The sequence below is a fragment of the Rhipicephalus microplus genome, chromosome 1 (assembly GCF_043290135.1).
Source record: "Rhipicephalus microplus isolate Deutch F79 chromosome 1, USDA_Rmic, whole genome shotgun sequence".
NCBI classification, from domain to species: Eukaryota; Metazoa; Arthropoda; class Arachnida; order Ixodida; family Ixodidae; genus Rhipicephalus; species Rhipicephalus microplus.
Window position 1 is genome coordinate 160,652,981 of NC_134700.1, and position 14,336 is coordinate 160,667,316.

The following is a 14,336-nucleotide window of genomic DNA, read 5'->3' on the forward strand; positions in this document are numbered from 1 at the left end:
GCTGTACCACCACTCTGCGATCGGCTGCTGCGCGGGCCGTGCTTGGGTACGGGAAGAACGAGCGCCTCTCTGTCTCCTCGATCGTCACCGTACGTGTCGTATCGTTGGTGGGGCATAGAAAAAGTGGAGAAGCAGGCGCGGATGGCCACGGCGGCTTGTGGTCGTTGCCAGACAGATAGCCAGACAAAAATACAGACAGATGGACAGACGGACGGACGGACGGAAGCATAGATGGACGCACGGACGCACGCATGGACGTATGTGGATGGACGAACGAACACACAGACGGACGGAAGTACGGCTGAATGGACGGACAGACGGACACACATACGGATGCATGTACGGACGCACGGACGGATGGACACTTCGCTCCACTCGTCATTATTCATTCCGTGGATATGCTGTGATATTTTTTGCTTCTTTGTTCGTTTGTGAATGCTTAGCCTCGAACGCAACTCGCAGGTATTTCAAGGGTTTGCTAAATTTCAATGAAGTTATTGAGACTGTTCACTCGAAGCAGAGGCGCTATCACTTTACAAGGCCTCGATACCGGATCAACCAGCGTGCGTGTAACGGGAGGAACAGCTGCATTTGTTAAAACCGGACATATGGTTAAACGGTAATAAAGGGCCGACACATGCTTAGTGCGACGCCTAGATAGTGTTGAGGCACTATGTATGCGTCCTTTATTAAGCTGAATTTTTAACAGCGAGGCTGTTCAACCAAGCTGCAAGAGCTTTGGTGTGCACAGAACGTTACCATGATCAATGTAAATGTGTCAGAGAAAACATTCAAAGCTTGCCCAATTTTATGGACACTCCAGGCCAATTATGCAGTCGCCGTAACGTTCTGTAAAATTCCTAGCTATATCATCATCCCGCGCATCGATTGTAACGCGGTGCTCGTGTCCGTTGTGCTCTTATTCTGGCACGTGTCTCGAAAAAGCCTGTTGCATTAAACTCAGTGATTTTATTGCTGGGCAAAGGCACGCTTCTCCTCCCGTGTAATAGGGCAATCAACCGCTCTAAGCAAGCATTACACCCAACACAACCCTTTCCTAAGACGGTATGTAACACATTTCAACATACGCTCAAAGAGTATCAGGAAAATATGCTTGTAGATTTCATAAAATGGTAAGAAAGCACACACTCTCAATGTGTGATGGCCTTCCCACATTTTGTTAAGAATGTTTCACGAGATTTTCCTGCATTGGTATTGGAGTTAACATATAGGCTTCTTAAGAAAGAATAATTACTACAAAGCTGAACTTGCTTTATACGCTCCTCCCTCCGCCCCTCCTTCTACATGCATCATCATCATTAGCCTCACTACGTCAACTGCAGGACAAAGGCCTCTCCTGTGTTCCGCCACTCAACTTGGTCCTGTACTTACTGCTGCTACTTTATACCCGCAAACTTCCTAATCTCACCTGCCCACCTAATCTTCTGTCTCCCCCTCATCCACTTGCCTTTTTTAATCCAATCTGTGATCCTTGATGACCAGACGTTCTCATGTCCTGCCCATGACCATTTCTTCTTCTTGATATTGAGTACGATGTCCATAACATCTGTTTTTTTTCTGATAAATTCTGCTCTCATCTTGTCCCTTAAGCTTACACCTATCATTTTCCTTTCCATTGCTCACTGAGTACTCTTAAACCTAAGATGAACCCACTTTGTAACCCTCCAGGTTTCTGCTCTGTAGTAAAGTACCAGTAAGATGCAGCTGTTATTTACCTTCCTCTTGAGCGATAGTGGCAATCTACCATTCAAGAGCTGAAAATTCTTGCCGAATGTGTACCACCCCATTATTATTCTTCCAGTTACCTAAATATCGTGGTTCAGCTCCGCGGTTACTACCTGTCCTAACCAGACGTAATCTCCTACAACTTCAAGTGCACTACTACCTATCTCAAAGTGCTGCTCTCTTCCCAGGTTGTTGTACATTACCTTCGTTTTCTGTGGAATAATTTGAAGACCTGCCTTCCTGCTCTCCTAGTCTAATTCACTAATCATGAATTGCCATTCGTCCCCTAAGTTACTCAGCAATACAATGTCATCGGTGAAGCGCAAGTTACTAGATACTCTTCATTGACTCTTATCCTCTACCCTTCCCATTCTAAGCCTATAAAAACCTCCTGTAAGCACGCGGCAAATAGCAATTTGGAGATCGTATGTCCTTGTCTTACACCCTCATTTATTGTTATTCTGTCGCTTTCTTTATGAAGCACTATGGTGGCAGTATCCCCTGTATATTTCCTCCAGGATGTTTATATATGTTTCGTCGACAGCCTGACTCTGCAGTGTCTACATGCCTGCTAATATCTCTACTGAATCAAATGCCTTCTTATAATATATGAAGACTCGGTATAGTGATTGGGTGTATTCCGAGCATTTTTCTATCACATGGTTGTGGTTGATTGTTCAGTAGCCTGTACAAAATCCTGCTTGATCCTTTGGTTTGACTTCCAATGTAGTCTGCATTCTGCTAGCCATTACCTTTGTAAATGCCTTCATACGACGGAGAGTAAGCTAATCGGACTGTAGTTGTTCAAATCCTTGTCTTTGTGCTTATGAATTAAGATGATGTTAGCATTCTTTTAATATTCTTGTACGCTCTCCGTCAAGACACACTTCGTAAACAGAGTGGCCAGTTCCGTCTTTCAGCAGATCTGATGTTACCTGATCCTTACCAGCACATTTGACTTTTTGCATTCTCTCCTAGGCTTTCTTGACTTAATTCTGTCATTACTGGTGGGATGTCATCTGAGGTGCTGTCACTTCTTACATTATCAGCCAATGTCCAACTCCTGCGCTACTTCAATTGTCTTATCCACATTGGTTGTTAATTTGCTTACCGTGTCCCTTTGTACATACATCTGGTTTTTGCCAAATCGGTTTTTGCCAATTCTACTGTTAACTCCCTTCTGACATTTCTCTACCGATGCCATCATACCCCACTGCCTGGTCTCCAGCCTGCTTCATCCCTACCATGGCATTAAGTCACCCATTATTATAGTATACAGTGTTTGTACCTTACTCATTGCCAATTCCACGTCTTCACAGAAGCTTTCAACTAATGCGTCATCATGGCTGGCCACGCCGCAGTGGTCCAGTGGCTCAGGTACTCGGCTGCTGACCCGCAAGTCACGGGATCAAATCACGGCTACGTCGGCTGCATTTTCGATGGAGGCGAAAATGCTGTAGTACCGTGAGCTCAAATTTGGGTGCACGTTAAAGAACCCGAAGTGGTTGGAATTTCTAGTGTCCTCTATGATAGTTTTGGGACGTTAAACCCCACATATCAATTATTCATCATCATCTTGGCTGTATGTAGGCGCGTAGGTTTGTACCACCGTCATCTTGTATCTTTTATTAAGTTTATTACGATACCTGGTCACTCTTTCTCTTTTGATATAGTATTACTCTGAATTATCAGATATATTTCTGGGGGTAAGGAACCCCTACCCAGATTTCTTCAGTCAGCCAAGCCACGATAGCAAAGGACGTGCCCATTCTGTAGCACTGTACAGGCCTCATCTGTCCTCGTAACCACACTGAGCCCTGTCACATCCTATTTAACACCCTCTCGTTCCTCAAATAGCACAGCTAGACTTACCTTACTAGATAAGGTTCTAACGTTAAAAGTTGCCAAGTTCAGGTTCCAATGGCAGCCTGTCCGCACTCAAGAGATTCTTAGCACCATCTACTGTGTCGCAAATCTGACCACCGCCGCCGCCGTGGTCAATTTCTTCGCATGCGTTGGAGACCGAGGTATAATGGGCCTAGCCATGTAGAAGGTAGGGCCCAGATACTGCACCAGAATGGCCAATTCTCTGGTGAGAGAGTGCCGGCGGTGGTTACTGCTTGATCAATTCTTCTCTGGTGAGGGAGTGCGCTACCGGTGGTGGTCACCGGTGAGGCCGCACCCCAGGTCTCTTAATGCAATTCCATCATCACGTGAATAACATTTTTTATCCGATGAGGAATAAATAGCAAGGCACCGGGATTAGAAACCATGAACCTCTCCCACGCAAGACTGACACTCTAACCACTACGCCATCGCAAGCCACTTCCCTCCACATACACACTGGCCTAAATCACAGAGACCCGAAAATGCGTGCCTTTATCAGCGCGTATAATTATCTGTTTCATTTTTTTTTCTTTCGCAAACACGTAGCGATAAACATTGAGATGTCTAACTGCTGTTCGCTCAATCTGTCCTAAACGTTGTTCTTGTCCTAAAAGTCAATCTATCTTTCTACCATTCCCATCAAATGATTGGGAACAACTATGCTAACTGCTTACTGTAACAGGTTGTCCTGGAAGTGGCTGTAGCTGGCCAAGCACGTCGTGGTGCCTACAGAGAGACCCAGGCTGTAGAACAGGTGGCGAGAGGCCGAGTGCCACATCTGCAAAGATTCGCCAGAGATGAATACACCATTGCCATTCAGATCAGCGACGTGGCTAAGGCACATGTAGGGGCTCCAAGTACTCTGGAGATATTCATGACTTACGAGTTGCTAGATGAGTCTACGGAGCACGCACGTGGAAAAATGCGTGGTGGGCTTACGAAGGTGTCTTAATATTTGATTTTTTAGATACCAGCGTGCATATCTGATCTACGCTATATAACGTTATCAGTGTATCGTTGCTATTGCAACAGTACCACCTGGCGAACATTTCCTTACGGTATAGCAGAACGTTTTTCCTTCAATATAATGATGATGGAAACTTATTTGACCAGTTTTTTATTTACGTGTAGCGTATATGGACGGAGAAGAATTCTAGACGTCTTGTACTTTACATTTTCAGTGCATGCTAATGCACTCCATCTGGTCTCACTGAGCCGATGCCCTCCACTACATCATCTTACGTAACCTCGGTCGCTTCGGGATGTTAAACCCCACAAAAACTGTGGACCACCTCCCCGAAGGTAACCCTGATGGGATGCGAAACAGCAGCGGTGCGCACGGCGCTGAACCCGGTTAAAACGGGCGTCCACGCAGTTAGTGGAAGAATGGTTTGAAGCGAAAATTGGTGCAGCGTGTACTGGAGTAAACGTTTGTTTGAAATTCGAGGACATGGGAGGTGGGTTAACTTTAGTTTCATCGCAGATGAACGAGCTGAAAAAGTAGACAGGTTTAGTTGCACGTCTGCAGCTACTATATGGACGCAGCCTCCCATTGCAGCTGGCAGGCTGCGTTCATACGGCTGCTTCGGACGCGCAAATAAACCTGTCGCGTGTTTTCACTCGACCTGCATTCGAGCGTTGCTGCTGGTGGAGAGGGTCAAGCGATAAGAAGTGTGTTACGAGCGGGTGGAGGAGCCGGCATCAGCATGCTGCGGCGAGTGTGCTCCGGTGGGAGAGATTGACATCAGCGTGCACCTGCGAGGGAAGCGTGAGGGGAGCGTGACGTAAACGCTCAGCTGCGGCGTGGCCTACTTGGCACCGCTCCAGACCTGAGGCGAGGGGAACGCGTAGCGACGCGTTCCTACGGACGCATGTACGTTACGGAGTTTCACACACGAGTCAAATAGCTGCTTCGCATTACAAACAAAACCACACAGCATAGACACGCCGTTATATCCATATATAACGGGTCTCATATACGTGGTGTTTAGAGAGATGAGTCCAATGTTATTTAAAAATTACAGAAAGGAATCATCTGCGTGCTACCTGTGGCGTTCCCTTTATATTGGCAGAGGGCACCTTCAGATGTGTAGAAACATTAATTACTGCAGTAAATACAGGAATTAAACAATGAACTTTTTAGCCAGTAGAAATAGCCGGCCAAGTCAAATAAGCGAATGAATGTTGTTCCTACTGTTACGGGGGTTTATTGAAGTACACAGCAACCGGGAAGATAGCAGCAGCAGCAGGCAAAGCGTAGCCAGGGAGCGAACAGCCGAGCGAGCCAGGCGATGGCACTGCGCTTCCGCATGTGTCCATCTTATTCCTCACACTACGAATAGTCTATAAATCCTTAAAAGTTTTGGAAAAGTGGCCACTGGTAATCACCGCGAAGCGATGAATTGTGGATAATTTAGCTGGCGAAACCAATACTGATGCACCAAACAGTGCATCTACTGTTCACTTCGAAAACGCCCTCAATGAAGATGTAATTGATTTAAATTGTCGTAATTAATGTTTGTGCACATCTCAAGACGCTTTCTGTCAAAGTAAAGGGAACGCCGAAGGTAGCACGCATATGCCTTCTTTCTGTACTGTGTAAATAATATTGAAATCATTTCTCGAAACACCCTTCATATGAGACCCGGGCCTAATACGGGCCTGACTCCGGCCCGAGCACGATCTGAGCCCGAAGCGCATGGGCCTGGGCACAGTCCGCGCCCGATCTAACAATGGCTTGCCCGGCCAGGTCCGGCCCGGGGCCTGGCCGGGCCCGTGCCGTGCTATGGCAATGCGCCACAGGTGGCCGACTCCTGCTCTGGACTTCTAACAATGGCACCCCTCTGCCGTGAACGTGTAACGAAACCACGTCAATGCAAACACGATCTGAAAATCTGCTGCTGCCTTACGTGGCTACCGTTAAGAAATGCATCTGCGTTTGTGCACCCACAATCGACTAACTGTGCACCTTGATGTCGATGAGATTCCGGACGTCGGGTTTGAAGCATTCCTGAAGCCCGATAGAAGATCCCTCTAACGCCAGTGCGGCTGCGCACATCGCACCCAGCAGCCGAACGTCGTGTACACAATTCCGACCGAAACCTGCGACGGAGAAAGGGTTTTCGAGCAATATAAAGGAAATTGACGTGCTTAGGGACGATTTGTGCTAAAAAACCATGAGACTGTCACAATAAAAAGGTGCGAAAAACAATATATCACAGAAATGTTAAGTCATGTATGAAACCCACCCCGATACCCTAGGGGTTCTGCGGCTTCACTCATGTCCTAAGGCCGAGGGATCGAATCCCGACCGCGGCGGCCACACTGGGATGGAAACGAAATGCTAGAGGTCGTGAGCTTAGCTTTAAGCGCACATTGATGAGCACCGGTGGTTGAAATTTCCGCAACGCTCTAACACGTCATAGTTCTAGGACGTAAAACCCCATAGGTGTGTGTGTGTGTTTGTGCGGGGGTGTGTGCCCCTGGGTGTGTGCGAAGACACCGGAAATAAATGAAGATAACATTGAGAGCCATTCCACACTCTGAAAACGAAAGGCCATATGAAGCTGTCTTGCATACGACACATGAGTGACAAATAACTTTAAACTATTGCCGGCGTTGTGACTAGGAAACCGGGTATGTGGGCGACGAAGCCCCCTGAAGGGTTGCTTGTGCTTTCGAGAACAACTTTATATTCATATATGTACAGTGAGTAAGATGGTTAGAGAGACATTTGCAAATGTGGACTTCCCCGTTCAAAACCGGCCTCCTCCTCCCCTGGTGTTGTGCGATTGCTAGAGTGAAAGGAGGAATGTAGGATTGGCATGGCATAGTCCTATTGGCACCGGGGCAGCACTTGAGGCACCCCGCTGATCACGCACCGACTTCATGTCCCTCACTCCCCGGTTTATTCCATCGAGACGCACTGCTTTTAGGGGCGAAGCTTCTTATAGCAGCACCTGTTCGTCCCTCGCAGCCGTTGTAGTGTGTAACAAGTATAACAGTTTGACCTCCAAGTGGTGCCGGTGAGAGATTTCTTCTGTGTGTTGTTGAACAATGAAAGATAGTGCTCAACGTACATGCCAATGGCTGCTAAGGGGGAATGAGAAACAGGAGCATTCGGCTTTTAGTGCACGCTACGATCCCCATTAGCAGCCATTGGCATGTACATTGAGCACTATCTGACAATAAAGGGTTGCTACGTTATACTCTCTGGGTGTAACCTCCTTAGTTTTAGAAAGGTTTAGCGAGCGTTGAGTTGCAGTGCCATGAATACAATCAACTAGTATACCATGAACTCGAGGTGGTTAAAGCTGGGAAGTAGATACGCAGCGCAAGCCATAAGAAAGTAAAAGCCGAATTCTTCTGTCTCTCATTTCCCATTAGCAGCCATTGCCATGTACATTGAGCACTATCTGACAGGAAAAGGTTGCTACGTTATACTTGCTGGGCGTAACCTCCTTGGTTTTAGAAAGGTTTAGCGAGCGTTGGGCTGCAGTGACACGAATACAGTGAACTAGTATATACCATGAACTCGAGGTGGTCAAAGGTGGGAAGTAGACCCGAAGCGCAAGCCGTAAGAAGTGTGCGTGTGCCACCTATCGTTTAGTCCTTGGAATGTCCGCTGGATGGTGGTGCTTCTATATGGGGAATATATGATGAAAAGATGCGAGATGGTGGCACTTGAAGTGTTGAATAGATGGACGGATGGACACACAGACAGATGCATGAATGGACGCATCAACGGACGCAGGGGCGGATGCATGGACGAACGCAGGGACGGACGCACGAACAGACGCACGCACGGACGGGCGGATAGACGCATGGACGGTCACACGGACGGACGCATGGACGGATGGAAGCATGAACGAATGGACGGACGAATGTTCACCCCACTCTCCATCATTCACTCCGTGGATATGCTGCCATTTTCTTTTACGTAGATCCCGTTGAAGGGGAAGCCAACTAGACAACGGCGACGTTGTGGCGTCGTTGTCGACGGAATTCGTGGGAAAGCACGTTCGTCGTAATTCACGTGGCCACCGTGGATGGCTCTTGCACACCTATGCATGTCTTTACTTGTCCTCGTTTAACACGAAATTGTTTTATGTTGGAATCCACCACAGCTCCACTGGCGTATTCCCGCCACGAAGGTGACGTCATAAAATTTACAATAACGAATGACGAGGCATAAACTAGAAGAAAAAAATTTGTACGTTCTTCCGGAGTGTCCTTTCTGATTCAGCAGAGAGTTGCTTCATTGGAGCTCCTTACCGTTATACGCACGACGTTGCTATTTTATGCTACAGCATTCATTCCATCGCCTATATGGTGAAACAATGCACATTAAACACTCACTTGCTTCTGTGAAGGGACGTTTCACTTTCGTGTTATACCAATTTTGGTGACAGAGGGATCAGCTATTATTTTGTTTTTCAGAGAATACAGTCTCGTTCCCCGCACCGATCATGCACCCTGCAACTAAATCCTAAATGTATGTCCAAAATGTCCAATTTGACTTCATTGCATGCTTACTTCCTTGGGGTTTTTCGTTTGAGTGGCATGGAACTTGCGTTGTCGACGCATAAAAAATTCATGGTACAAGCACGTCTCCAGAGGGAGGGAGCGCAGGAAGCCCTCGATTATAAGTCTCGGTCGATTTCTCACCGCTCATCTGTGTGATATTTGGCAGATAAAATTGTCAGTGACCGATCCCTGTGCCTCGCTTGTGGGTTTTGAATGGGCTAACCTGGTAAACGGCTCCCTGAAAAAGCGAAAATAGAGGGGTTTGCCATTTGCCTTGCCCAGCAAGTGTGGTCCCTTGCTGACGCTTAGGAAAACGAGGAACCAGCAGCAGGCAACCCCTAGTGCCACGGTCACCTGGAGGGCTTCGAACTCATCGATGCTGGGGCTCAGGTGAAGAACGTCCTTCCTGCAAAAAATACCGAGTGTATTATTCCGGAGAGGTTCATGTAAATAAAAACGTGCAGCTCTGTTTGTAGCAGTCAGACGATGCTCGAATGTGTCCTTCGTTCTATAGCGACTAGGCTGTGTACGTTTGATGCAGAGCTTTAGCGTAGCCAAGGCATGTCATTGGGAGCTCCGACACCCTCCCCGAAGTCTGTACACTCTGCATGTGCATAGATACACGCATGCCTGCTTAAAGGTTTGTTCACATCAAATGTGGGGTGGCCAAAGTGACGTGGCGGCAACGCGGAAAGGGGGAAACCTCCTCTCCAGGTTGCGAAAGCGGGATAAAAACTAGGCGGCAAGGGCGATCATTCTCGGAGCAATTTTTTGCCGCCTGCCGAGGCTCGCCGCTTTGCCGCAGCCAATGAGAATGGCACGCAGCTAAGTCACGGTTGTAGCGCGGGTGTACGTTTGGGAGAAGCATTGAAGCATCATAGCGACACGTGCGCAAAAGCGTGAGATGCACGCCTCTTCTGGCACGTGGCCAGCCGAGGACGAAGAGAAAAACTTTATTTCAACAGAGGAGTTTGAAGCACGCAGGCTCCTGGGCCCTCGCACGATCCCACTGCGCTCAAGCGCTCATTTGGTGGTGCTCTATGGCACTGGCAGCCCGGTCGGCAGCCATTGTCTGCTTAACCGGGTCCTCTGAACGCAGTAGGGTCTCTCAGTTCTCCCAGGTCTTGAGATGTTCTAGGACCCGTGGGGGACGATCCGCCGGTAGTGAGAAAGGATGTGTATAGCAGAAGCATGTGATTCAGGGCAGAGCGTACAGGCTGGTGTTAGGAAAATGGGGTGATAGTGCGACAGAATGAGAGGAGAAGGAGAGTGTGAGTCTGTAGCTGGCGCCAGAGGGTGGCCTGTCGGTTGCTGAGAGACTTGTGCGGTGGAAGATAACGCTGATGCTCTGCCCGATAGGCTTGAGTCAGCTCGTTGAAAGTGTGCGCGCACTCCTTCGTGAGTCCGGGATAGGAGGCCGCCAGTGCCCGGTTAAGAGAACCTCGTGCTAAGAGATTGGCGGCCTCGTTTCCGGGATTCCCGAAGTGCCCGGTCACTCAGATCAACTGCACATGACGGGGCGGGGGTGCAGCGGGCGAGTCCAGTATGCAAAAAAACAGGAACGTGAACTCGGCCTCGCACGAAATTTAGAATTCCGATTTTGTAATCAGATAAAACATACAGTTCTTCAGTGTTAACAATTGCTAAGGCAATGGCAGCTTCCTCTGCAGCTTCGGGGGAGGTATCCGAAGGAAGTGTGTGTGTACATATTAGAGAGTGTGCGATCCACCATGGCGACGACCGCTACATCGCCCACGCAGGCTATGGCGTCCAGTTCGGAGCCATAACACCTGTGTTTCTAGTACGAGCTCGGCGGCGTTTATCATGGTGGCTGGGGTGCATGTTGCGGGGAAGTGGTGTAATGAGGAGTTCTCGGTGCAGTGGTCTTGGCATGGGGAGTATTGTCGGATCATTGGGCGGTATCTGGATTCCAAGAGAATGCAAGATATGCCGCCTGGTGTCAGTTTGTGTGAGACGAAGGTATTGCGCGTGGCGGTGCGCGTCTATAAGTTCCCCGATAGTGTTGTGAAGGTCCGGCTTGAGAAGTCGATCGGTGGGTGTACTTATGGGAAGGTGGAGGGCTACTTCGTATGCCCGACGGATGAGGGCATCCAGGGCGTCAGTGTCTCGGCGAGATAGCTGGAGGTAGGGAGTGGAGTTGATAACGTGGCTAAGTGCGAATGCATACATAAGGCGACATAGGTGACCCTCATTCATGCCCCGGTGGTGGTCCAAAAGCCGGCGGATCAGGCGCGAAATCGCCCCTACAACCAGCTTGAGTTTCCGTAGTGTGTTAGTGTTGTTTCCATCCCTTTGGATATGCATGCCCAATATCCAGAGAGTGTCGACCTCACGTAGCGATCTGCCATTCAGTTCGATAACGATAGCGGAGGAAAGTGAGTTGCGGATTTTGGGACGGATGCAGAGCAGTCCGCACTTCTCTGGAGAACAGGTAAGTCCTACACTAGCTGCATAGTTTTGTGTTTTGCTGGTGGCGGTTTGAATGGTGTCCTGTATGTCATCATCACTGCCATGGGTAGACCATAGCGTCATGTCATCTGCATATAGGGTGTGTTTTAGATGAGGAATAGCTGCAAGTTGTCGGGCTAGGGGGGTGAAGGAGGCGGTCTGAACAGGTTCACGCACTCGCCACCTCGCCGTTTCGAAAATCCCCCTTGGCCGCGCCACCTTTGGTGTGATTGAGCCTTAATTATGCCGGGCCCCCTGCACCCAAACAAAATTCTGACTACAATGCTGGTCATAGTTGGACTACTCATTAAATTACTTTAATCTCAAAAAATACAATTACAAAGTTATTTCGTGTTTCAATACGCAGAATGTCATATCGTCACCGAATGCTATCGGTCACAGTGCCGTGCTCAGCTGCGAGTACGAGTTCACCCTGTGGTCTTGTGCTCAGAAGATGTTGCTATGAAGTGCTTATTTGGTGCGGATGGTACCGTAGAAGACCAGAAACGAGAAACATCGTGAACAGAGACCGACTAAGTGCATAATCCGCCCCGAATCTCGTTTTCTTTGCGCTGTTCGTTTTCAATGGCCTATCTGCTCTTCATTCAACCTATAGTGTGTCGCTTATGTGACTGAATTTCGTAATAAAGCAACGAAAACACCTTCTTTCTTGCAGTCATTTGATCAAGTCAAACTGTCCAAAGTATTATATATAATGAAAACTTGGCGAAAGTTTGACTTGTTGAAATACATATATGTGAAATTCGCTTGAAGTTTGCCACGACAACCTTTCTTCAAAAGCACCGTAGGCGGGTAACTGCACTCAAGACGACGTCTAATGGGAGAGTTATAAGCACATAAAAAAATGGTATACGTCGGGCGCTTTAATTATGTGATGTTGCTACCTGCCTTTACTAGCATACTTTCTTACCCTGCCAGAGTTCACTCTCTTTTTATGTTTCTCTCACTCTCAAAACTTCTTGAAAAAAACATCAATGTTTCTTTCTTTCTTTCTTTCTTGACTCAAATGTAAGTTTATAGGTACCAAACACCTCGTTTTGATTCGTGAGAGTGTGCCGTCCTTTTTCCACATTTACATCATTCAGGAGCTGTCTCGGTTCAATCTCGATCACACGATTCCCTATTTTTGTTTGAGCCTTGCAAACGCATAGAAAGTGTCTGTTTTTACAGTTTGGCCAACTAAAGAAACAGGGTTTCGGATTAATATCACAAAAATTTTAATATTGACACGCGCTTGCGATGGCGAAGAATGAACTCGCCAAACCAATAGACATTAAACAATCAGCTGTTTATAAATATGTAACGGGGACTATTTAATAAGTTAACGCTGGTTGGGCTAACACTGCACACATCGTGCAAGAATGCAGGACAACAGGGCGCAGCCCCACGACAACATCGTCGTCTTCATTCCTTCTGTGTCATTTCGGCGCCTGTGCCTGAGGTACCTTTCCATACCCGTGACATTACCCCGGGGCGGCAAAGCACCGTCCCGGTGCCTGCTGTTATTAGACGGACGGGTCACTGTGGTAGGGCTTCAGACGAGAAACATGCACAATGTCACTTCTGAATGTAACAGTGGGGTTCGTAGTAGAAGAAATTTCATAGGTGACGGGTGTGAGTTGGCGCAGAACTTGGTAAGACCCAAGGTATCGTGATAAAAGTTTCTCGCAGAGGCCAACATGACGAGATGGGAGCCACAGTAGCACGAGAGAGCACGGAGAAAAATTGACATTCGTATGTCGGCGGCCCTAGAGTGACTTTTGTGCTCTCTGGGACGGTGAGAGGTTGGTGCTGGCTACTGTACGTGTGATGAGAGCAGAGAATATAGCATCTTGCGCGTATATAAAGTGGTGAACGGAGGGTCCTGCGCAAGCAGGGTATCGAAAGGTAGTAAGGGATCACGTCGAAAGAGTAGATAAAATGGTGAGTAGTCGGCGATTTCATGACACGACGACTTGTAGGCGAAGGTTACGAACGGAAGGGCAGCGTTCCCATCGGTGTGGTCGTCAGAAACGTACATTTCAAGCATGTCCGTTAGTGTGCGGTTGAGGCGTTCAGTAAGTATTTTAGTTTGAGGATGGTAAGCAGTCGTAAGTTGTGCCGCGTAGCACAGAATCTAAGGAGGTCATCAACAACCCGGGAGAGGAAGCAACGGCCACGGTTCGTGAGTAGTTGAGAATGAGCACCATGCTGAAGGATGATGTCGTAGAGAAGGAAAAATTGCGACGTCTGTCACGCAGCTGGTTGGTAGCACTTTAGTAATTACCTACCATGTGGCATAATCCTGAGCTACTGCTATTCATTTGTTTCCCGTTGTCGATGTGGCAAAGGGACCTAACAAATCCAACCCCACCCGATGAAACGGCTTGGCTGGGCTTTCAATAGGTCGAAGGTGAGCGGCAAGGAGAGACTTGGGGTTTTTCTGGCGCTGGCACAGGTCACATGCAGCAACGTAGCGGCGAACGGAGTGGTAAGGGCTCTTCCAGAATACCCATCAGCGAACGCGGTCATAGGTTCTGGAGACACCTAAATGTCCAAACGTTCGGGCATGGTGTAATTCTTGCAAGATGTTCTTGCGCAGATGACGTGGGATGACGAGCAAAAGTTTCGCGCCATCATGCTGAAGTTGCAGGAGTACAAAACGTTGTCTTGAAGCAAAAACAGGCTCAGTGAAGGGTCTTTATGGC

The 14,336-nt window shown here is 48.1% G+C and overlaps 1 protein-coding gene across 1 annotated transcript in view; it reads right to left on the reverse strand.

Moving 5' to 3' along the window:
- The window catches only part of LOC142765906 (sodium- and chloride-dependent glycine transporter 2-like), a 47,930-nt gene that overhangs the window by 26,608 nt on the left and 6,986 nt on the right, over nt 1-14,336 (reverse strand). The window contains exons 3-4 of the mRNA XM_075867713.1: nt 9,433-9,565; nt 4,308-4,411 (exon numbers count right to left, since the gene is read on the reverse strand). Coding sequence (XP_075723828.1) covers nt 4,308-4,411; nt 9,433-9,565 — 237 coding nt within the window. The remainder of the gene's footprint in view (nt 1-4,307; nt 4,412-9,432; nt 9,566-14,336) is intronic.